General features: G+C 36.9%; 1 protein-coding gene across 1 annotated transcript; it reads left to right on the top strand.

Moving 5' to 3' along the window:
* The first annotated feature begins 141 nt into the window (after positions 1–141).
* LOC132123778 (methionine synthase reductase-like) lies at positions 142–26182 on the top strand. Its single transcript, XM_059534411.1, is given in 16 exon segments — positions 142–396; positions 919–1072; positions 1163–1316; positions 1389–1506; positions 1590–1643; positions 1645–1966; positions 2474–2587; positions 6626–6779; positions 6930–7018; positions 7218–7398; positions 13112–13154; positions 14357–14525; positions 14841–14959; positions 23178–23270; positions 25735–25920; positions 26008–26182. Coding segments are annotated over 15 exon segments (2085 nt in total). The 5' UTR covers positions 142–396; positions 919–928; the 3' UTR covers positions 26153–26182.
* Positions 26183–26882: the final 700 nt, after the last annotated feature.

The raw sequence follows: 26882 nt of genomic DNA, 5'->3' as shown, positions 1-26882 counted from the left end.
ATAAACTAATGAATGGCTTTAAATACTTCAGAAAATTATTTAGGAATAAAAACAAAGAAACTTAACTCTTTCTAATAAACGTTTAAACCTAAACATTTTAATGGTTTATTCCACTCTCGCGATAACTCCAACACAAACGTGAGTACAGCCACATACATATCTATAGTCCATAGAGACTGACTAAATATATTAAGATGGGTCCTTGACTAGTATATCGTTTAATTTACAAATTGTTTATTTCTAAAAGGCCATGTGCGAGTCCGGATAAACGGAGTAACGTGGTATCCGGTAACCTGTTCCTCCGGTTGATGCTCTTGACTTGAAAGCATGTAAGTGTGGAGTTCAGTATGTTATTCGTCTGGAGAAGCGGCTGGAGTTTGCGTTCAGAAAGTCAAGGTACGTTTTAATAACTTAATCAATTTAATCTCTCCGCTCACAATTTAAATCTTTGACCAAAGTGTATTTTGAACTTCGGATGCTCTAAAACAGTGCTTGGTGTATTTAACTAAACATTTCATTTGTCTGATGTAAATACTCACATGACCAGAGCTGTTCACTTCCAGTTTGTAAATATAGATTATGTTTAACAATCATATTTTTGAAAAGGTAACATATGAATTAATTAACCTTAAAGTTAAAATAATGAGATGTAATATTGAGATGTATAAGTTAATATCACGTCACTGTTTTACGAAACTTGCTTTGAGCCATCTAGACTAATGAATTTATGATTTATTGTATTTATTGTAATTCATCGTTTATTAAATGATATTTATAAATATTTTATAATAAATAATTATTTATAATTGTATAGAAGTATTTATAAAATGTATAATAAATGTTTGTTATAATGTAAAAAAGTATTGCTTTTCAAAACATGCACAAATGATTTGCAACATTTTATCCCCCTTCATCCAGCTTACATAATATGCCGTGTGAAGTTGCCGCTCGCTTCTTGATATTGTACGGATCTCAGCGTGGTCAGGCTCAGTCTATAGCCGAAGAGATCTGCCAACAAGCAGCTGATGATGGTTTTACAGCCGATATCAGCTGTTTGAGCAACCAGCACAAGGTATGTTTCTTGCCTATTACTTTTAATGGAAATCAGCAGTCATATATCAGAACTGACTGATGCAACTTGTGCATTCCCATGTTTTCCCAGTACAACGTGGATCGTGAAATCCGGCCAGTTGTGTTTGTGGTTTCCACGACTGGTGATGGTGAACCTCCGGACACAGCTCAGAAGTTTGTAAGAAAGATCAAGAACAAATCTCTGGCGCATGACCACTTCTCCCATCTGCATTATGCACTGTTAGGTAAGATGATCATACTGTTACGTAAGCGTGAGCTCCACCCATGAGCACTTTTTCATGCTGTTATATATGCAGCTTTGGGAGACACAAACTATGCAAATGTCTGCAACGGGGGCAAGACTATTGATAGCCGTCTGCAGCAACTTGGTGCTAAACATTTCTATGCCACTGGGCATGCAGATGACGGCACTGGGTATGCATGACTGTTAAATAACAATAAAAAGCTTATTCTCTGATATATTGCCTTGTCAGACTCTTGGGATCTTTTCTTTCCAGACTTGAAGTAGTGGTGGATCCTTGGATTGAGGGACTCTGGGACGCTCTGAAAAATTTTCTCCAGCATGTCTTCTTTAACTCATCAGGACGCTGACCTTAGTGACTCTACACAGGACAATTATCATAAAAATGCATCTGGCCAGGAAAAAAACAAGTCCGGTCTAGAAGTCGATCTTCAGCTTTTAAAGCTGAGTGAAGTAGACTCACAAAAAGGAAAAACGATTACATCTGACAGCAGTGATGTAGAGACTCTTTCTACCGCATTGGTTGCATCTCTAAAGCAATCGGTGCCACCGTTGTCAGAGTCTGTTCTTAATGTTCCTGCACTTCCCGCTTCATATCTGGAGGTCCATTTTGAGCAGGTGTCGGCTCAATGGGTATGATGTTCCTGGAAAATCAATGTTTTTAGAACCTAGAGATTTATCTTAAAAACCATGGGTCTTATTGATGAAACACAAGCTAGACAGAATTTCTGTGTAAAACAGTTTGTGTGAATTCATTGCAACAATTTATGTTAGCATGGATTTAGGAATATTTATGCATTTTACGAATAAGGTTAATTCAATAAATGTTTTGTTGTAAATCAGTGGTTCTCAACTAAGGGCCCGGGCCTGCTGGGGGGCCTCGGGAAACTTTAAAGGGTTGATATTTATTTATAAAATAAAATGAATACACACACACACACACACACACACACACACACAAGCAGTTATTTTAACAGTAATTCTTGTTTTTATTGAAGGACATACAAAATCATGGATTTTCTAGAATCACAGATCTGAGTCAATAATGTTGAGAACCACTGGTATAGATGTGGGATAAAATCAAATTTTATTGTTTCTTTTATGTATATAATTCTGCTAATTAACATACTTCTTTCATAGGAGACAGTCCCATCTGATAAAGACGGTTATCGTGAGTTTTCCATTTCAAAAGCAGTTCAGTTAACTCAAGATGATGCAGTGAAAACTGCCATCTTATTGGAGCTTGATACTTCGGTAAGTCTTTATGTATTCATTTCTATTTAAATAAGGATGCACTTGTATTAATATTATATACAGTTTGTATATATTGATTTTATATCATAAATACATACTTAAACTCAAGTATAAATGTATATATATCCTTGACAGCAACCAATCTGGCTTCAGAAAAGGACATTTAACTGAGACTGCCTTGCTCTCAGTTGTTGAAGCCCTAAGACTGGCAAGAGCGGAATCCAAATCTTCAGTACTTATCCTGCTTGATCTGTCCGCTGCTTTTGACACGGTTAACCACCAGATCCTCCTATCAACCCTACTGGCAAAGGGCATCTCAGGAACCACACTTCAGTGGTTTGAGTCTTACCTATCAGATAGGTCCTTCAAAGTATCTTGGAGAGGTGAGGTGTCCAAGTCACAACATCTAACTACTGGGGTGCCTCAGGGCTCAGTTCTTGGACCACTTCTCTTCTCTGTCTACATACATAATTAGGTTCTGCCATTCAGAAACATGGCTTTTCATACCACTGTAATGCTGATGACACTCAACTCTACCTTTCATTCCATCCTGATGATCCGACGGTAGCTACTCGCATCTCAGCTTGTCTAACAGACATTTCTTGCTGGATGGTGGACCATCACCTTCAACTCAACCTTGCCAAGTCAGAACTGCTTGTGGTTCCAGCAAACCCATAATTTCATCACAATTTCACCATCAAGTTAGGCACATCAACCATAACTCCTTCAAAAACAGCCAGAAGCCTTGGAGTTATGATTGATGATCTGCTGATTTTCTCAGACCACATTGCTAAAACTGTCCGATCCTGCAGATTTGCTTTATTCAACATCAAGAAGATCAGACCCTTTCTTTCGGAACATGCTACACAACTCCTTGTTCAAGCTCTTGTTCTGTCCAGGCTGGACTATTGCAATGCTCTCTTGGCAGGTCTTCCAGCCAGTTCTATCAAACCTTTACAATTAATCCAGAACACGGCAGCAAGATAAATTTTTATTGAGCCAAAAAGAATACACGTCACACCTCTGTTTATCAGTTTGCAATGGCTACCAATAGCTGCTTGCATAAAATTCAAGGCATTGATGTTTGCCTACAAAACTAGCACTCTGCACCCATTTACCTTAATATATTACTTCAGACTTACAGTATGTGCCCTCTAGAAGCTTGCGTTCTGCATAGTGAGTGTCCCTTGATTGTGCCATCCCAAAGAAGCACAAAGTCACTTTTACGGACTTTTAAATTAAATGTTCCCTCCTGGTGGAATGACCTCCCCAACTCAATCCGAGCAGCTGAGTCCTTCGCCAACTTCAAGAATCAGCTTAAAACACATCTCTTCCATCTTTATTTGACCCACTAACTTTAGCGCTCACTATTCTAATTCTATTCTTAAAAAAAAAAATTCTAACTACCTTTACAATCTTTTTGTATTCTATGTTCTTTTAATTTATTATGCAATTATGTGTGTGTGTGTGTGTATATATATATATATATATATATATATATACACACACACACACACACATGTAGTTTTGGAAACATTACTATTTTTTATGTTTTTGAAAGAAGTTTCTTCTGCTCATCAAGCCTGCATTTATTTGAGCAAAAATACAGAAAAAAAATGTAATTGTGACATATTACAATTTAAAATAATTTTTACATTTATTAAACTTTAAATTATCATTTATTTCTGTGATGCAAAGCTGAATTTTTAGGATCATTATCACATGATCCTTTAGAAATCATTCTAATATGATGATTCATTATCAAAGTTGGAAACAGTTCTGCTGCTTAATATTTTTTCAGAACATGTGATACTTTTTAGGATACTTTGAATAAAAAAAAAAAAAAAAAGAAGCTATGTTTTTAAAATATAAATATTTTGTAATAACAATATACACTACTGGTCAGTAATTTGGGGTCAGTAATTTTTTTTCTTTCTTTTTTTAAATAAAATCAATACTTTTATTCAGCAAGGATGTGTTAAATTGATAAAAAGTGCTAGTAAAGAAAATATATTATTAGAATATATATTATTAGAATTTTTATTTTTATTTTGAATAAATGCAGTTCTTTTTAACCTTTTATTCATCAAATATATTAGACCGCAGAACTGTTTCCAACACTCATAATAAATCAGAATATTAGAATGATTTCTAAATGATCATGTGGTTGTTTTTGATTGCTTCCACTGGCCTCATTTGTAAGTCGCTTTGGAATAAATTAAATTTATTTTATTATTTATTTTATCGCTTTGGAATAAAATAAATTTAAATAAATATATATACCACCATCGTGCCTGTACCGTAGCACTCCACTGCCTCGGTCCCTAACAACTTCCGTCCTGTTGCACTTACCCACTTCATTGCCAAGTGCAATCCTGTCTCCCTGCTACTTAAGACCCATTCCAATTTGCCTATCGCAACAATAGGTCAACAGAGGACGCCATCTCAACGGCACTTCACTCTGCCCTCACCCACCTGGACAGTCAGAACACACATGTGAGATTGCTGTTCATAGATTTCAGTTCTGCATTTAATACGGTAATCCCCTCCAAGCTGATCTTCAAGCTCAGCAATCTTGGAATCAGCACACCCATCTGCAAATGGATTCTAGATTTTCTGACTAACAGACCTCAGTCTGTTAAGTTAGATAACCTCTCCTCCTCCATCATCACCCTGAACACTGGAGTGCCCCAAGGCTGCGTACTTAGCCCTCTCCTGTACTCCCTATTCACCCATGACTGTGTTCCTGTTTATGGCTCCAACACCATAATCAAATTTGCAGATGACACCATGGTGGTAGGTCTGATCAAGGATGACGATGAGTCAGCCTACAGGGATGAGGTGCAGCACCTGGCTGTGTGGTGTGCCACCAACAACCTGGAACTAAACACCCAGAAGACTAAGGAGATCATTGTGGACTTCAGGCGGACTAGGGATCATGCACACACACCCATCTACATCAACGGAGCTGTAGTGGATCGTGTGTCGAGTTTCAAGTTCCTTGGCATCCACATCTCAGATGACCTCACCTGGTCCCTAAACACCTCCACCCTGGTCAAAAAGGCACAGCAGCGCCTTTACTTCTTACGGAGCCTTAAGAAAGTTCACCTCAGTCCCAGGATCCTTGCTGAATTCTACCGCTGTACCATTGAGAGCATACTCACAAACTGCATCTCAGTATGGTACAGCAATTGCTCTGCATCTGACCGCAAAGCACTCCAGCGGGTGGTGAAAACTGCTCAACGGATCACCGGCACCCAGTTAACTTCCATCGAGAACATTTATCAGAAGCGCTGTCTGGGCAGGGCAAGAAACATCATCAAGGATGCCTCTTATCCTAACCATGGACTTTTCACCCTCCTTCCATCCGGCAGGCATTACAGGAGCCTACGCTCTCGAACTAGTAGGCTCAGGAAGAGCTTCTTCCCCAAGGCTGTGACACTTCTGAACTCCACACCACCAATCTGACCTGCACCTGCTCTTTTACTGCACTGGTCACAGTACTTTACATACATTATTTGCACTATTCATATTTTGCACAGACTGCACATGGTTAAAGCTATTACACTATAAACTGTTTAAAGTTGTTACTGTTTTTTTTTTTTTTGCATATAAAAATACTTTTGCACACTCATCCAACTGTATTTATTACCACTGTTCTCACGTTCCTGCTATTCATAATGTGTATATATAATCCTTCATTGCTCTGTTCATAATGTACATACAATCCCTACATTGCATTCATATTTATATTCTGTATATACTCTGATCAATATTGTATATAGCAACTCCACTGTACATTCTGTATATCATAGCTTTACTTACTCTGCACTTTTATGTATATAAAACACTATATTCTTGCACTTCTGGTTAGATGCTAACTGCATTTCATTAGCTCTGAACTTGTACTCTGCATAATGACAATGAAGTTGAATCTAATCTAATCTAATACACCCCCCCCCCCTCCAAAAAATAAAATAAAATATAAAATCTGTGGTGTTCTCTGTGTAGGAGTTATAATAAATATTGTCTCTACAGGTGCAGAACATTGCTTACCAGCCTGGAGATGCCTTTGATATTCTCTGTCCGAACAGAGCCAGTGAAGTTGAGGAGATGCTGCTCAGACTGGATCTGCAAACGCAAAAGAATTGTGCTGTTCAGGTCAACTTGCTTAAAAACAGCAGTAAGAAAGGTATTGCAGCAGTTGTTGACCCAGTCAGTGACACCAAGAACATTTTCTTCCAGCTTTGTTCGAAAACAGATAAAATAATGTACTAACTAGATTCAGATTGAACACCCAGAAATGTTGAATAAATACATAGCCATTTTTTTTCTTTTACAGCAGCAAAAGTTCCACTTCACATTCCACAGAACGGCTCTTTGCAGTTTATTCTCACCTGGTGTTTGGAGATAAGGAGTGCTCCAAAAAAAGTAATTTTGTGTTATTAACCTTATTTAATGTGATAGTTGCTGTGCTGTTGAAGTTATGAACTTTTGATTTAGCACTAGCGTTTACTTTTTGCTTAACAGTGCTTTTGATGTATACGTGGGGATGATTTATTTAGCTTTCATGGGGCTGTAGTCTTAAGTTCCTGGACAGACACTGTACACTGTTCTCTTGTGCTTTCAGGCATTTGTGCGAGCATTGGCGGACTTCACTCAGAACAGTTCAGAGAAAAGAAGACTTTTGGAGTTGTGTAGCAAAGAAGGCTCTGCAGACTACAACACCTTTGTCAGGGACACCAATGTATGTTTGCTGGATCTGCTTTGGGCCTTCCCATCCTGCCTTCCTCCACTCAGCCTTCTGTTTGGTCAGTAAACACACAATCTGCTTGGTATTTACTGGAATGTGGTTGTTTTCATCATTTCATATCCACATATGCAGTTTGCATGGTAAATGTGCCTGATGTTTGGAAACGTTTGTAGTGCTCGTACCACCAGATGGCAGTAAAACAACATCTGATCAGAGTCCCAGCATTGCTTTTTGTCCTTTTAAAGGCAAACTGTTCTTTAACTGCATCTATAGCCTCTGAAAAAAATACATTTTAAACTTTGAAACTCGCCAATGCATTATCTGGGGACACAAGGAGAATGATCAATTGATTAAGAGAATGAATCATGATTATATCTCATCATTTATTTCATTAAATGCCTTCAGAAAAAAAAAAAACTATAGAATTACTGGATTCAGCATTGACTGGATGACACACTATATGTGCATGTCTATGTACAACCCGAATTCCGGAAAAGTTGGGACGTTTTTTAAATTTTAATAAAATGAAAACTAAAAGACTTTCAAATCACATGAGCCAATATTTTATTCACAATAGAACATAGATAACATAGCAAATGTTTAAACTGAGAAAGTTTACAATTTTATGCACAAAATGAGCTAATTTCAATTTTGATTTCTGCTACAGGTCTCAAAATAGTTGGGACGGGGCATGTTTACCATGGTGTAGCATCTCCTTTTCTTTTCAAAACAGTTTGAAGACGTCTGGGCATTGAGGCTATGAGTTGCTGGAGTTTTGCTGTTGGAATTTGGTCCCATTCTTGCCTTATATAGATTTCCAGCTGCTGAAGAGTTCGTGGTCGTCTTTGACGTATTTTTCGTTTAATGATGCACCAAATGTTCTCTATAGGTGAAAGATCTGGACTGCAGGCAGGCCAGGTTAGCACCCGGACTCTTCTACGACGAAGCCATGCTGTTGTTATAGCTGCAGTATGTGGTTTTGCATTGTCCTGCTGAAATAAACAAGGCCTTCCCTGAAATAGACGTTGTTTGGAGGGAAGCATATGTTGCTCTAAAACCTTTATATACCTTTCAGCATTCACAGAGCCTTCCAAAACATGCAAGCTGCCCATACCGTATGCACTTATGCACCCCCATACCATGAAAGATGCTGGCTTTTGAACTGAACGCTGATAACATGCTGGAAGGTCTCCCTCCTCTTTTGCCCGGAGGACACGGCGTCCGTGATTTCCAACAAGAATGTCAAATTTGGACTCGTCTGACCATAAAACACTATTCCACTTTGAAATAGTCCATTTTAAATGAGCCTTGGCCCACAGGACACGACGGCGCTTCTGGACCATGTTCACATATGGCTTCCTTTTTGCATGATAGAGCTTTAGTTGGCATCTGCTGATGGCACGGCGGATTGTGTTTACCGACAGTGGTTTCTGAAAGTATTCCTGGGCCCATTTAGTAATGTCATTGACACAATCATGCCGATGAGTGATGCAGTGTCGTCTGAGAGCCCGAAGACCACGGGCATCCAATAAAGGTCTCCGGCCTTGTCCCTTACGCACAGAGATTTCTCCAGTTTCTCTGAATCTTTTGATGATATTATGCACTGTAGATGATGAGATTTGCAAAGCCTTTGCAATTTGCCGTTGAGGAACATTGTTTTTAAAGTTTTCCACAATTTTTTTACGCAGTCTTTCACAGATTGGAGAGCCTCTGCCCATCTTTACTTCTGAGAGACTCTGCTTCTCTAAGACAAAGCTTTTATAGCTAATCATGTTACAGACCAGATATCAATTAACTTAATTAATCACTAGATGTTCTCCCAGCTGAATCTTTTCAAAACTGCTTGCTTTTTTAGCCATTTGTTGCCCCCGTGCCAACTTTTTTGAGACCTGTAGCAGGCATTAAATTTTAAATGAGCTAATTAAGTGGATAAAAGTGTAAAATTTCTCAGTTTAAACATTTGCTACGTTATCTATGTTCTATTGTGAATAAAATATTGGCTCATGTGATTTGAAATTCCTTTAGTTTTCATTTTATTAAAATTTAAAAAACGTCCCAACTTTTCCGGAATTCGGGTTGTATAAACCATATCAGAAATGTACAGAAAATGTGTACTCTCTAAAAGTTTGAGGTCGGTAACATGTTTTTATGTTTTAAATGAAGTCTCTTATACACAACAAGGCTTGTTTTCTATATTGATATAGATTTGAAACATAATTTATTCCTGTGATGGCAAAGCTGAATTTTCTTTCCTCCAGTCTCCAGTGTCACATGATCCTTTAGAAATCATTCCAATTTGGTATTGAAACATTTGGTATTGAAACACAAGAAACATTTCTTTTTATTATCAGGGTAGATTTTTTTTTTTTTTTAAAGATTCTTCATTCAGATTCTTCTTTCTATGACTGAGTTTAAGGCTACGTAAATTAAAATAATAATAACAAGATTGCAAGAAAAAAAAAGCACAAAGCTTATTAGGTGGCTGGAGCAATACAAATAATGAATGCCTTCGAAAATGTGAAATATTATTTCCAAGCATACTGTCCCTGCGGGTGTATGACACATGGTATGATTTCTAATGAAATGAGTTTAATTTATTCTTTCTGAAGTAAAAAAACAAAAACAAATTATAAAATAAAACAAAATTACTGACCCAAACTTTTTAATGGCACCGTGTAAGTTTTGCACTGTATAAGAAATCACTGTGCAATGTAATCAGCCTTGATAACATAAAGTTGAAATTTTGTTATAATATACCTTATATGATAAAATGTTGTATAGTAAGTCTCTGCTGTGAAATGCAATAAAATCCTCCATCAAGGTGAGAAATATGCACTCACCTTGATTTTGGGGAACAGCTGAAATTATTAATGCATACCATGCTTAAAATATAGAGAACTGCAAGCTAGTCATAATGCAGTGACCCTCGCTGATTTATGCGAATGTGGCCAGTGAATTGTTGCATTGGATGTGTGTACATGTAAAGTTTTAATCTGTCTGAATATTACTGTGACTTTGGCAAATTAAGGATTAACATGGTGATTCTCCATGGCACAAATCACTGAGATGCGGGTTCAGCAGCGTTTAACAGCACATTCCCTTATTCTCAAATCACTCTGCATGGGTGTGTTGTGGCTGTAACATCACTGTCATCACTCAAACAGTTCTCTCCTGGTTTTGTTAGGCTTTCCTGACATTAAAGAGCAGTGTTTTCCCACCAAAACACCATGATGCATTTGTTTGCTCTCATGAGAAGCTGTGATTGCAACAGCTGCTCACTATATTGAATGTTTGATTGTAATAAATTGATAATATTGAGGACCTTCAGCATCCACATATGGTGAGCTTAGAAATGAATATTTCAAATTGATGCATCATTTCAGCGAATAGGAGAAAATTAAATGCCATTTTCTGACAGATGAAGGGGAATTTTAACATTTTGTTTGAGCTAAGAAACAACTACCTCTGTGTTTTTAACAAGGAGCATTATATTAAGTGAAAAAACATCTTAAATTTCATTGGAAAATGGTATAAGGTCCTTAGATAGTGATGCACTGAAATAAATATCATTGGATGAAAGCAAAATAAAAACTATGTTGGAAATTGATAAACATCTGAATCACAGATATTTTGAATACTATAATATTTTTGTGTTTTACAGTATGTTCTTCCTTCGCAACTAGTATCACTGCAAAAGTAGAAAATTATATCAAAAGGTGTCTTCCCAAATGAGAAATTATTTTTGCATTAAATACCCTCCGGGTCTAGATCTAAGTAAGCACTTACTTAGATGATCACTTACTGATCCCAAACTTTGGATGATGATGTTAATATATAAAAAAAAATGTAATGCAAAAAAAAAAAAAGATTTTGGAAATCAAGTGAGTCCAAAATGATCAATTATTAACCAGTAAATTGGCCTAGCCAATACAGGTGCTGGTCATATAATTAGAATATCATCAAAAAGTTGATTTATTTCACTAATTCCATTCAGATAGTAAAACTTGTATATTATATTCATTCATTACACACAGACTTATATATTTCAAATGTTTATTTTTTTTAATTTTGATGATTTTGATCCCAAATTCAGTATTTCAGAAAATGTGAATATTAAGACCAAAACAAAGAAAGGATTTTTAGAAATCTTGGCCAACTGAAAAGTATGAACATGAAAAGTATGAGCATGTACAGCACGCAATACTTAGTTGGGGCTCCTTTTGCCTAAATTATTGCAGCAGTGCGGCGTCGCATGGAGTCGATCAGTCTGTGGCACTGCTCAGGTGTTATGAGATCCCAGGTTGCTCTGAAAGTGGCCTTCAGCTCTTCTGCATTGTTGGGTCTGGCATATCGCGACTTTTCACAATATCCAATAGATTTTCTATGGGGTTAAGGTCAGGCGAGTTTGCTGGCCAATTAAGAACAGGGATACCATGGTCCTTAAACCAGGTACTGGAAGCTTTAGCACTGTGTGCAGGGGCCAAGTCCTGTTGGAAAATAAAATCTGCATCTCCATAAAGTTGGTCAGCAGCAGGAAGCATGAAGTGCTCTAAAACTTCCTGGTATATGGCTGTGTTGACCTTGGACTTCAGAAAACACAGTGGACCAACACCAGCAGATGACATGGCACCCCAAACCATCACTGACTATGGAAACTTTACACTGGACCTCAAGCAACATGGATTGTGTGCCTGTCCTCTCTTCCTCCAGACTCTGGGACCCTGATTTCTAAAGGAAATGCAAAATTAATTTTAATCAGAGAACATAACTTTGAACCACTCAGCAGCAGTCCAATCCTTTTTAAAGTGAGACGCTTCTGACGCTGTCTGTTGTTCAAGAGTGGATTGATACAAGGAATGCGACAGCTGAAACCCATGTTTTGCATACGTCTGTGCGTAGTGGTTCTTGAAGCACTGACTCCAGCTGCAGTCCACTCTTTGTGAATCTCCCCCACATTTTTGAATGGGTTTTGTTGCACAATCCTCTCCAGGGTGCGGTTATCCCTATTGCTTGTACACTTTTTTTTTTTTTTTTTTTACCACATATTTTCCTTCCCTTCGCCTCTCTATTAATGTGCTTGGACACAGAGCTCTGTGAACAGCCAACCTCTTTTGCAATCACCTTTTGTGTCTTGCCCTCCTTGTGCAAGGTGTCAATGGTCGTCTTTTGGACAACTGTCAAGTCAGCAGTCTTTCCCATGATTGTGTAGCCTACAGAACTAGCCAGAGAGACCATTTAAAGGCCTTTGCAGTTGTTTTGAGTTAATTAGCTGACTAGAGTGCGGCACCAAGTGTCTTCAATATTGAACCTTTTCACAATATTCACATTTTTTGAGATACTGAATTTGGGATTTTCCTTAGTTGTCAGTTATAATCATTAAAATTAAAAGAAATAAACATTTGAAATATATCAGTCTTTAAGTAATGAATGAGTATAATATACAAGTTTCAGTTTATGAATGGAATTAGTGAAATCCGCTTTTTGATGATATTATAATTATATGACCAGCACTTGTACTTGTGTTTGGCACCTAACATTCTTAAAACATTCCCCTTTGAAAATCTACTAAACATTTCATGATTATATATACTGTACTTGCTGAACATTAAGGTTGTCCTAAAAAGTCATTGAACAGTGAACTCATCAACTCAAGAGGCTTGGGTAACGTCCAGAGTGGGGGGTGCCTTAAAAGAGTAACTCAAGACACGGTCGAATAGCCTCAAGGTCACAATGCCATCTTCATCTCTGATCTCTCCTCTGCTTCTTTACAGAACATTTGCCAAAGCTTCAACCCCGAGCCTATTCTGCTGCCAGGTAAGAGACCTTGTTTGAAACACCTGCACTTTATATTTGGACTCAGAAATTAAAGCAGAGACATATCCAGGTTTTAGGTTGTTATTTCTGTCTTTATTCTCCTTTGATGTTGTGAGGTTTATTATAGACCAACATGAATTGTGTGTGTCACTTATACTCTTGCTTTATGATAGTCCATTTGTTGTGTTCAAAGTCAAACACTGGATACAAAGGATGTCCTTTCAGAACCGCCTGCCACTGACATTTGTTTTCTGCCTGTCTCCCTTGGCTTGGTCTGGCATCTGCACTTATGTATTACGTTTAGTATGCTGATGCTGGTAGAATAGACCAGTTTGGAGTAGACGTCACAGTTATGTCACTTGCAGCTGTGCGCATATTGTGGTAGCAGAAAAACACTGGGAGCAAATGGAGGGAAACGGGTAAAATCCATGGAATAAGAGAAAAAATGTATTGATGTGCCTTTTGGAAGGCAGAATAATTTTTATATACTGTTTGAAGCTAAACGCAGACATTTAAATGGACAAACTATGGATGAAACCTGCTGTGAATACCCTACTTTTAAAGCATAAAGTAGATTTGAATAATAGGGCTATAGAATATTCACATAGTTGACATAGTATTAGCCCTACAGTTAAAGCATGAAATATTATCTAAACCTATAACATTTTACATAACATTTACCTATTTTATCTCACAATTCTGAATTTTTATGCAAATGCACGTTTATCTCCTAGTTCGAACTTTATATCTTAATTCAACTCAACAATTGCAGCTTTGACAATTCTGCGGAAAAAAAGCCAGAAGTGTGGGATTATAAACTCATGATTCTGAGCCGAGGGAAAAAGAGAATGACAAGTTGATTTGTCTTACCAGAATTGTGAGATAAAATCTTGGAATTTAAAGAAAAAAAGTCTTAAAATATAAAACTGGCTTGCATAGCCTGCTATGTTAAAACTAGAATTTTCTGCCACCAGATAGGCTCCGCCCACAAAAATTGTCATCACTTTTGGCAAACACTGAAATTGGTCTATACACAGAAACATTAGGGCCCTGAAATATTATAGTCTGGTCAGCAGGGTTCCCCAAGGCCCAATAGAGGCAGGCTATTAAGAAAGGGATAATGAGGTCCACCGGCTTGCTCATGTTCAGGGTTGGTTCTGGATTGTTAGCATTTAGTCTCTTATTTTTGTCTCATTCCTCAGCTCCAGCCTTCAGCACCCTGGTAAAGTTCATTTCGTGTTCAATGTTGTGGAGTTCCCTGCACGCCCCGAGCATCCGGCGAGGACAGGGTTGTGCACGGGCTGGCTGGCTGATCATGTCTCCTCAATCTTGCAGCCCCTTGGGACGGTACCTGCATCATCCCAGCCGAAGGTTAGCACTGTAGGCATTACACATTAGCAAGCCCGATTACCTTCAAATTAGCTTTTCTCAGTCCCTGGGAGGATTTGGACTGAATTGGGTTGTTTGATTGAGATAAAAGCTGGACAGAAATGAGTTCTGGAGAAAGTGGACTAATCCTTGCAGCAGAGTAGAACAACAACAACAACTTTAAAGCTTTTGGTTTAGATGCTATCTAAATGTATGGAACTGGGTTTGTTCTAGTTAAATAGATGTTGTGTGTGGGATTACACAATTTAAGAATCCCATCACTGCTTTGAACTGATTGGATCTAAATGTCACCTGCAGGTACATGTCAGGCCTCGTCCCAGCAGCACCTTCCACTTACCGGCCGACCCGTCTATTCCTGTAGTGATGGTGGGTCCTGGGACAGGTGTGGCCCCCTTCATTGGATTTCTTCAACAAAGGTACATTGAGAAGGGATATTTCACCCTTTCTTTTCTGATGATGTTGATACTGTATAATATTTTATTCTATTCTGTTATCTCATTTTAGTTTTCACGAAAAAGTTCAAGCAGTGTCATGCAGTGTGATATGCTATACATTATTTTTGTGCAGATACCAAAATTATGGCTGATATAAATAAGCTGTATTGGTTAAGTTTTCAATATTGTAAATTGGTAAAAAAAAAAAAAAAAACCTGTAAATTTTTTTTTAAAAACAAATAAATGCTAATAAATAATCAAACAAGACAAAAATAGACCAAAAAATGCATATATATGACATTGGCTTAGACTGATTAAAAAAACAAAACAAAAAAAAACATGAAAATAATTGATAAAACACCAATATTGGCAGATAGCTGATTTAGTGCTATCATGTCTTACATCATAATAAATCTTTAACTATATATATATATATATATATATATATATATATATATATATATATATATATATATATATATATATATATATATATATATATATAGTAGGGCTGGATGATTAATCAAAGCAATCGAAACTGAAATTTACAACCTATAACCGACTTAATTTTCCCATGTCGGTTATTTCGGTTTTTTAATCCTAATACTTCCCCCTTAAAAGCTCTGCAGTATGTGGCATAAAAGCAAAACTTTATTTATCTCTTACACCGAGCAATAATCTGTAAAAAATGGATAGATAAAATAACTGCTGATAGTGAGCTATGATGTTAGATCGCGCTTTCAATAGGAAGAAATATCCCACCTTTAATAGTCGATCTCAACCGTCTGGCTGAGGCCAGTCTAAAAAGACGTTCAAGACAGTTGACAGAAAGCTGCTGCGTGTCGTCATTAAAGCGTTAATAGCATTTTACAGTACTATTTTGGTACAACCTGCACCCAGTACAAACCTTGTCAGTGAACTATGAGGGCAAAAAAAAAAAAAAACATCCAGAAACAAAATAATTGCTCATTAATCATAATCGAGGTAAAATGTTCAATTAATCGAGGTTTTGATTTTAGGCCATAATCGTCCAGCCCTAATATATATAATTTCATACTTTTATTTAATGATGCTTGAAATTAAACAAAAGTGGCATTTAAGATTTATATTACAAAAAAAATCTAATAAATTCTGAACTTTCTATTTATAAAAGAATCCTGTAAAAATACCATATTTTCCACAAAATTATAAAGCAGCACAACCATTTTCAACATTGATAATACAAAGAAAGGATTCCTGAGCAGCAAATCAGCATATTAGAATGATTTCTGTAGGATCATGTGACTCTGAAGACTGGAGTAATGGCTGCTGAAAATTCATATGACATTTTAAGATATTAAAATAGTTATTCATACTAAAATATTACTGTTTTTTTTTAAACTGCATTTTTGCACATTTTGTCACAAATGGCTGTCAGTAAAAAAATCATAGTTATTATTTGCAGAACGACTCCACTTTCCATAGCAAGTGAGTCTGAATGGCTTTTTATCACACATCTTCAAAAAAAAAGAAAAATAAATAGGGTTTAAAATCAGAAGGAAGTTTATTGATTCTTTATGTGTAAAAGTAGCATAAAAACACCTCTAGGGTGATGAGGATGATTCTGAAGAGGTCGACGGAAGAAGAGAAAGTGTAAATTTGCTATTGACCTGTTCCCTGCCATATTATCTGTGAAGCCTAATAGTGTTTCCTAAGACCCTGGTGTTAAAATGAAGGAATGGCATAAATTCAGGATCTGGTTGTAAAGGTGTCTTGTGGTGGCCTGTCATCTCTGCGTGTGTGATTTATACTCCGTGCCAGGGGCCTGTGAAGAGTGACACGCCAGGACTACATATGAATGAAGCCGTTGGCCAGTGATGTGATGTATACACGAATAGTTTGTAAGTGGCACAAGGGCCACAGGTCATCACAGGGGCTAGTGTCCAAGACGAGTGCAGCTGATGAATGTTTCAGACATGTCTTGGGGACAGAGAGAGTGGGATGAGACCTTACTGATGAATGACAAAAGTTGGCCTCAAACACCACATCACCTTCCAAACCGTCAAGGTTGAGGCAATCATGCAGCACAGCACGTTTGGTTTAGCTCCAGGCCATGGATCAATAACAGATTGGTTTCTTTGAATGTTTTTGTGCACTAATCATGGTTTTGCATATCTATCTATCTATCTATCTATCTATCTATCTATCTATCTATCTATCTATCTATCTATCTATCTATCTATCTATATTAGTATTCTTCTTATTAATGGTATTAGTATTATTTTCTATATAGTAATAACATATATATGTATAAATAAAACATATATAAATAAAATAACATATATATAGGTGAAGAATATTACCTCCAGTTCAGGTTCTGTGTTCAGTATGTCAAACCAATATCATAGTTTCGCCAAACTGTCCTTCAACAGTAAGAAAAAAAGTATTACCGTTATAACAGAAGTTGCCTGTTCATTTGTAGACAGTGATATGACAGCAATTTACACATTTCCATTCTCAAGTAAAATAATATTCTTGCCATTTTCTTAACTTGAGACTCTAAATACAGCTACCTTGATGCCAGCCTTCAATTTAAGATAACGATTACCATTCTGTCAGCAAGACATTGTTTGTGTCACAAAGCTCAGCGTTTCCTCTTTAGGAGCAAACAGCGTGGGATGCTTCGATTTCCTCATCTGTAAATCAATGACAGCAGGCAGACAGCCGGAAACGTATTGTGCTGTGGAAAATGTAGGAGACTGGGTAAGAATCTCATGAAAGGTTAAAGCCAATTCATCCGTTTGCAGGCTGCCAGTGAGCTTTAGGCAGAAAGGACTTGATGCTTCTATAGAAATAACTAACAAAACTATAAGCGTGTCTTCAAAACAAAAGTAAAACTAAAATAGCCTTCTGCTTGGTTTTTTTTATATAAATTAAAGCAGTGCTCAGTGCATTAATCCATATTTACGATTGCTCAATTAAATAATTAAACTCACTCATACTACTAAAAAAGACTGGAATGTCATTCAAAATTGACAAATAAAAAATTATTGTCCTGAAAAAACCACATTATGATGGTGAAGTGTGAGCTCCTCTGACATAGTCTTCTCTCCTATTGATTGTTGCTCTTGAAATTTGTGGCTCATTTGCATAAAGTTAAACATTTCATAATTTTGTCAAGTGACTTGCATCGCTTCGCACTCCTTCATTTTATCGCCAGCGTTCATTGTCGCTCATGTTGCTGGAAGTCACCAGCTCCGCTGAAAATGAATGGGATCATGTCGCTTTGTTGCTGCGCGTCACTGGCTGTGTGAGTGGGGCTTCAGAATACATTAGCAGATATTTAGCAATGCTCTGCCAACCAAACCAAGAACACTGTAGCAATCTCAGAGCAATGCGCTAAATATGATTCAGAACACATTAGCAAATGTTTAGATGTGCTCTGGCAACCACCCAAAAACACCCTAGTGTCATGAAGTTCACTCACATGTTCTGTAGAAAATTGTATAAAACTGTTATATTTTGTTTTCTATAAAACTGTTAAATGCAGCATAAAATGCTTCTGCACATCCATTTCTTTGTTCACACATTGTGTGCTGTTCACAGATCAGAAAATGTTATTTTGAGCGACTACAATAAGCTCTTAAGTCACCTTATGTCCCTTACTCTCAACATGCAGTGCATATTCGCAGAGGAAGGTGAAGAGGAGGATTACATAGTATAGTGATTTATAAAGGTCAGTGTTCAGAGTAGGCCACTGACTCGCTTTCATTCTTCATATGAAAAGGTACCGGCTATTATGTTAGCTCCTATTCTACCCAACTGCAGGCTGTAATATTTTTTTGGGATGCAGATATGTCTTACTCACTGTCGCAGTACAGTTGATTTGTATTCCGGATGGGATCTGGTCTGCATGGTGTTACAAAATGGAATCCAGGTTTTTCATATTGGTACCGGCCCCTCTGGGGCAGCATAAAGCTTCACTAAAGCTAGTTTACTGAAGCCCTTTTTCAGATTGGATATTGAACTCCCAGATGCTAATGGCTCTGCTGTGGACCCTCTGTTTGCTAAAATGCCAAACTCCATTGAGCCAAGCTCTGAGCAGATGGGCGTGACCAAAAGAAGCATCCAAAATGTTAACGCTGCCTTGTGAAATATCATTTCCTGCAGAGAGGGCAGCGGGGAAGTTGTTTTGACAGGCTCTGTCTGGTTATGTGTATTATTTAAATTTCTCATCAAGATGATGCATAAAGTGATTACTCTCAATGAAAAAAAAAAAAAAAAAACATTTCCCATGTATTCTCGTTTTCATTTACCCTTTAATCAATGGTTGTAATTGTTTGTGTAACACTGAGAAAGTGTTTTAGGAAATCCAGAAAGTAGAGCATGTATTTCAGAGGCTGTAGACAGAAAAATGAACAGGAGAAATCATTAATGCTCAACTTGGCAACTGTAGGAACTGAAGGGTCTTTGCCAGTTGCCTTTGGTAGTTTATGTACTCTAGAATGTGTATATACAGTAGCTGGACTGTGTTTTTCCTTTTGTTTAATTTGACTTATGTTATGATGTTATTTTTGTCAGATTACATTGCTGAAAGTTTTGCCACAAAGTAAATAATATTAATAATAAATCCAAAGTAAAAAATTAGCAAATGTGAGAAAAAAATATGAAGTTCAAAAAAGTTCCACTTTTTGAATGGAATTAGTGAAATAAACTTTTTGATGATATTCTAATTATATGACCAGCACCTGTAGTGCTGGCTGTGGGGTATAAATTCTCAGTTGTGAGAAATAGTCTCAACTTTGAAATAGTCACAACTTTTATGCATAAAGAAATATTTGCAAATGTTACATATAAAGTCACAGTAGTAGTCGATTCACACACACGCGAGAAATAGCGGTAATTGTGGTTTTATTTCGGTCTTTCTGTATTTAAATACTCATCTGTGTATTGCCTATAGGCATTGCTTTGTTTACTGATGACACACAAATTATAAAGTAATCATATACATGGAGTATAAAAGGATGCATGTTTTACTTTATTCACATCAGTCAGTAAACTAACCATTATTGGCTGGCTGTTGCTCAACATGCTACTAAATGAAATATAAAGGCATTACAATAACAACTGTTTGACAGAATGACTCAAAAATGAGCGTCTTGCTTTGCTTCTCCTTGCAATGGGTCACTGAAATAAGGACCTGAAATGAGAGAGAACAGATTGTAGATGTTTGAAGAGAAGCTCTGATTTGTTTTCCTGTGGTCATCTCGTCCAGACTGTGGCTCATTGGTATTCTAATCGCAATTAAACTGTATGTTCAGCAGATGGGGAGAGCTTAATATCTGAAACTCGGCTCACTGCAGTGTTTCGAGTGATATCAGCATGATGGAGGGCATCTCACCCTCAAAGTCCTTGGGGTGTTTCTACATTCCACTTCTATTAATGCTCTTGAAATTTTTAGACTGCGTGTTCTATTTCTGAATGCTTCATTTAGGTTGGCCGAGATGGCTAAAGGAGTAGACGCAATGCAGTTTGCTTCTGGCCTGTGTAATGTATTGCTAACAGATTCGTGTCAGAGTAAAGATGCAGTTGCTTTTTTTTAGTTGTTGAAAGTTTTGATTGTTTATGTGAGGCCTTCTCTCTTATCTCCTTGGAGAAGTCTGTCAACCTTTAGCAGGTGTAGTGTACAGATAGTGCCCAGTACCTTTATGTCACCTTAGTATAGGGAATTCTGGGAACACTGCCAGATCTTTTGGAGGACTTGCTCCTTTCAGATAACTATCAAGGTCTTCACTCTACAAAGAGTGATTTTGGGTTTTTGTGGTAATGCAGCAGGTTAGAGGGTTATTATACGACACATGCCAATGTATGGCTTCATCATTGTGAAACGGAATTGGATCACTGGATATATTAAATACCGAATATTATTGAATTTGTAATTAGTTATCAGGCAGGCAAATTAATCGGCTCAATTTCAACAATTTTAAGATTATCAGCAGGATTTTCTTGCCATTGTTTCATTTCCAAAATATACTGACAGCCTTGTCTATAAAAAAGCTTTTAATTTAACTTTTAACTATTAATGAATTTAAAGTTGGGTGCATATCTATGCCATTAAGTATGTACAGGTGCTTCTCAATGAATTAAATTGTCTTAAATAGTAATTTATTTCAGTAATTCAACTCAAATTGTTAAACTTGTGTATTAAATAAATTCAGTGCACACAGACTGAAGTAGTTTAAGTCTTTGGTTCTTTTCATTATTTTCATGGTATGGACGGTTTCTTTGACGGTGGCCTTCAGCTCATCTGCATTTTTTGGTCTCTTGTTTCTCATTTTCCTCTTGACAATAGCCCATAGATTCTCTATGGGGTTAGGTCTGGTGAGTTTTCTGGCCAGTCAAGCACACAAACACCATGGTTATTTAACAAACTTCTAGTGCATTTGGCAGTTTGGGCAGGTGCCAAATCCTGCTGAAAAATGAAATCAGCATATACAAAAAGCTGGCCAGCAGAAGGAAGCATGAAGTGCTCCAAAATTTCTTGGTAAACGGGTGCAGTGACTTTGGTTTCCAAAAAACACAATGGACCAACTCCAGCAGATGTTATTGCACCCCAAACTATCACAGACTATGGAAACTTAACACTGGACTTCAAGCAACTTGGGCTATGAGCTTCTCCACCCTCCCTCCAGACTCTAGGACCTTGGAAACAAAACTTGCTCTCATTTGAAAAGAGGAATTTGGACCACTGGGCAACAGTCCAGTTCTTCTTCTCCTCAGCCCAGGTAAGATGCCTCAGGAGTGGCTTAACAAGAGGAATACGACAACTGTATCCAAATTCCTTGACACGTCTGTGGGTGGTGACTCTTGATGCCTTGACCCCTGCCTCAGTCCATTCCTTGTGAAGTTCACTAAAATTATTGAATTGATATTGCATGACAATCTGCATAATGCTGCTGTTCTCTCGGTTGGTTGTGCATCTTTTTTTTTTCTCCACACTTTTCCCTTCACTCAACTTTCACAGCAGCCAGCTTCTCTGGCAATGAATGCTTGTGGCTACTTGTGAGGCTAGTGAATCAAACTGGGAGACCATTTTGAAAGCTCAGGAAACCTTTGCAGGTGTTTTGAATTGATAAGTTGATTGGCATGTCACCATATTCTAATTTGTTGAGATAGGTTGAGGTGGGTTTTTGTTAAATGTGAGCCAATTCATCACATTTAAAAGAACCAAAGACTTAAATTACTTCAGTCTGTGTGCAATGAATTTATTTAATACCCGAGTTTCACAATTTGAGTTGAACTACTGAAACAAAATGAACTTTTTCTCGACATTCTAATTCATTGAGAATAACCTGTATGTATATATTGGCATGATAGGGTAGCTATGATTTTAGTTGTCTGTATCAATACCAGTGAAACATGTATTGTGAGACTCAATATACTGAAGTCTGGAGTTGTAAATTGTAATAATATTTAACAATATTACTGTTTTTTTTTATATAATATAAGAGCAGCCTTGGTGATCATAAGAGACTTTAAAAAAACCTTACCACCTCCAAACCGTTGACTGGTATATTTTCTATATAAGAAAATATTGATATATAAGTGATTTTTCAGTAAGTATTTCTCTATTTTTTTTTCTTCAGTTTTATTATTATTATAATAAACATAATAGACTGTGGCAGGCCTATTAGGCTTAATACACAGCTTGATGCACAGAGCTCATATTTTGACACAAACCATATTTTTCCCTCCAACTGTTTACATTAACTTATTTACATGAATAACTCACCAAGAGACATTTTAAGTAAGAAGTACATTTGACCATTTGCACACATTACCATGAGGCATAAACATATAAATATGCATGCAAGCATTAGAAAGCAGCCGCCTGTCAGTCAGACAGCCAGCCGTTGGCCACTGAATTGAATCTGCACTCTGTTTTACCAAACCTACAGAAAGGCTGAGATTGCTGCATTTATTTATGTATTTATTTTAGTATTGATTTGGTATCAAAGTAAAGGTCGTTTTGAATTCCCTAATTCCCTTTATTTTGGCCATTGGCCATCCATTTCTGTAGATATCAGCATGAAAAATTGAATCATTTCAAAAAAGCTTTTAGAAACAATTTTTTAAAGTGCTTAGTATTCAGTATGTGTGCTGTAACTTAATTTTATAGAGACATTATGTTCAATTTTCCATTATTGTTTTAATCTGACAGAGAGAAAGAAAGAGAAGCGAACCAGGAAGCAACTTTTGGAGAAACATGGCTCTTTTTTGGATGTCGCCACAAAGACAAAGACTTTATTTTCAGGTACGTGTATTTGCAGTATCACAAAAATGCAAAAAAATCACTTTCTTAATTTGTTTTTTGTCTTATTTTCCAGAATAAACATCAAAACAGCCTTAAATCGATATAAATGTACTTGAGAAGCAATTGTGTTTATTATATGAATGGTGTTAAAAAAATATCTAAGTGTTTTTTTGTTGTTGTAAGAATAAACACATTTTGTTAGATTTATGCTTATAATACAATAATTAGGCTAATAAACAAAAACAATTTGAACATATTCTCGAAAAAAGCCCTACTATCTGATGCAATCTTGTGTCCAATTTAAATGTACATTTGTAACGTATCTAAACGTGTAAGGATGTTTAGATATTTTTCAATGAAAAAAAAAGAAAAATATTGATTTAGAAAATGTCTTTATGCGGTTCAGTCTCATGCAATCATTATTCCACCATCCCCCTTTGCAACCTGATCATATGTTGTCTCCATAATCTCAGAGTATTTTTCACTCGATCTGTCAGCTTCACACTGACTCTTGGCGTCGTCTTCACTTGGTTGTTGTCGCCCAGAGGTTCCTGTTGCACCATCCTTGAGAGTAATGATTGGGAAAGAAATGAAATTAAAGTACTCCCTCTGAGAGTATGGGGCATATGATAATGGACATTATATAAGATGATTGGGGTCTGGCTCTCCCATAGGCACAGAGTCATAACTCACTCACAAGGTCCTGAGTAATAACATTGGAGCCTGGATTGGTGAGTTTTAAGTGTGTGTGTTGTGACGGCGGGGCAGCACACAATGTTGAATCAGTGCTTGCCTCTATTGCCTCTGACACAAGCTAATAACAAGAAGATCAAAGCCAAGGTCTCGACACACTGTTTGAATCTATCTTTGCCTTCAGTGGTCACGAACATCAAGGATTTTATTCATTAATGTTTTTATTCACGTTGGTCACACTGTGGTTCATTTATCTTTTTTTTCTTCTCTACATTGATTAAGACGATCAATGAAATGTGCTTTGTGGCATTCGGTGTAACACCCTCATTGTCTGCTATGCTTTAATGAGCAAGGTAGAAAGTGCTGGTGGCATTTGAGAGTGACTGAACATGCCTTGCAAAACTCAACACTCGCTGAGAGAGAGAAAAAAAAAAAGGCTAGCCATCAGGCAGACTGCTAAAGAAAACAAATCGTCTACAATCAATTCTAATCAAACATGATACTTATGAGTGTTAAAAGGGTGAAATCAGCCTCAGTAAGTTTTGTGAGCCTCTTTGTTTTTATGGATTTGGATTACGTGAAGAGGACGGCTTAGGTTCTGGAAAAGGGACAAATGAACTCTCAAGTCTGTTTTCTATGTAAACACTCAATATCTGTCACTAGAGCAGCTCATCTGTTGAGATGGACATGGCTCCCAGATGGTGCATGCAAACATATGTGCTTAAAAACTTTTAAAAACAAATCCATAAAGCATGTACTATAAATAGACCTGATTGTTAATGACAAGTGGTTTCATAATTTATGCTGAATTGTTCACTTAGGTTAGTTAACCTGCAGTAATCTTATCAAATTTACACTGCACAGAAGGTGGCACAGAAGTGCATCTGAACTGGCACTTCATTTCATTATTTACTTGCCCTCATATCGTTACAAACCTGTAAGACACAAAAGAAGGAATTTGTAGACTTCCATGCAGTTTCAGTGAAGGGGAATGTGAGAACATGTTCATGGGAACACTTCACAATAGTCATATTTCAGTGAATAGATTGAACCAGATCAAAAATCATTAATGTTTAATTTTTATTTAAATCAAACTGATCAAGTTTTCAGTTTTAGACTTAATGAGCAGATCACAGCAGTTACGACTCAACTTATAAATTAAAAAGACCTGGTTCTACACAAGTTTTTAAAGTCTTTGGTTTTTTTTTTACGCTTAAAGGCCTCAGTCCCCATTTATTATAATTACATTGAAATTTTGAAAAAAGAAGAAAAAAGATAAAAGAAAGTCATTCAGGTTTGGAATGTTGTGAGAATATTAATTTTGGATGTTAAAGTGGCTTTTGCCAAGTGAACATCAGAGGTAACAGACAAGCAGAGCAAAAGAGACCTAACCTTGAGCTTGACCCTGTCTGTGACCTTCATGTTTCTGTCTCTCATTTTGTTGAAACAACATCCAAAGTTTTGCTAGGTGCTGAACTAAAAGCAGTTACAGAAGCGATTTACAAGTGATTTACAGAAGTGATTAACAGTGGCCTTGAGGTTTTATTAAAAAAATTTTGCCAGATGGATAAGGGAGATGAAAATTTGAGTTTCGAATGCTTTAAACTAATGAGTGTACTAAACTGTTGTTACTTCGCTAATGCAAAATCTGAGCAAATCTAAATTTGGCATTTGTATGTTTTAATGTACAAGTTTAGGTTAACCACTGCCAAAACAACCACTGACTGATAAAATAAATGTGGTAATAAACACATTCCTGCTTTTCTTCTAGAGAGCAGTTGGAGAGATTTGTCTGTAATGGAACCCTGAGCCATCTGATCGTGTGCTTCTCCAGAGATGAGCCTGATGCAGCGGGAACCGTTAACACGCCAACATATGTCCAGCATAACTTGAGTCTCCATGCTAAAAATGTTGCCAGAATCCTCCTCAAAGATAGAGGCTGTCTCTATGTCTGTGGGTGGGTACAAAATATAAATGGCTTGACTTTGTAACATCACATTTTGCTTACAAGGAATGAGTCAATCAATTTCTCACGATTTTACAGGGATGCAAAGAACATGGCAAAAGATGTGAATGAGACACTACTGAAGATCATAGGAAATGAACTTCAGATCGATAAACTGGATGCTATGAAGATAGTAGCAGGACTTCGTGAGGAGAAGCGATATCTACAGGACATCTGGAGTTGAGAAAGCACACATACAGAACACAGACTAATAGTGTATTATTTGTAGACAGATTTGCAAGCTCCTTTTTGGCTATTTTATTTCATCAGGTGTTACAGAATGATAGCCAAACTCATTAACCGACTGCCTTTCAACTACCTTAAGTCACTCCTTTTCAAGTATTTTAAAAGCTTTTAGTGAATTATCTGAAGGTATGGTTAAACGCACTTAGATTAGATATGTTTGGTAAAAAAGCTTTAAATGTGCCTTTTATGCAATTATTAAAGAGGAGCCCCACATAACTGTTTCATTCTTTTAGGACTGTTTCTGTAGGGTTTAGATAGAACTCAGGTAAATATGCATAATGCATCAGACCTGGAAGGATGATGCTAGAAACGAGAAACAAAACATGACCGACTGGATGGGAAAACTGTAAGAAGCTGCCAAATCCAGGATCATCTGCAGCATTTCCATGTTTTTCAATTCCAACAGTTTTTTTTTTTTAAAGATTAGAGAGGATAGTCTAGGGTCATCCATTTTCTTCACAGAAAAAACCCAAACATTTTGCTATTTAGGTTTGAAATTCACCTCATATAGCCCCAGCAATTATATCATTCTGGAGAGTTTGCAAGTCTATTGTTACACGCCGATATTTTGTTAAACCTGTCAGGCTACGAAAACATGTTAATTAACAGTCTTTACCAAGATATCTGTACTCACTGTAAGTTAACAAAAATAAAATGCATACCAAAAA

The sequence above is a fragment of the Carassius carassius genome, chromosome 42 (assembly GCF_963082965.1).
Source record: "Carassius carassius chromosome 42, fCarCar2.1, whole genome shotgun sequence".
Classification (NCBI taxonomy): Eukaryota; Metazoa; Chordata; class Actinopteri; order Cypriniformes; family Cyprinidae; genus Carassius; species Carassius carassius.
This window is presented reverse-complemented; position numbering and strand designations above follow the sequence as displayed.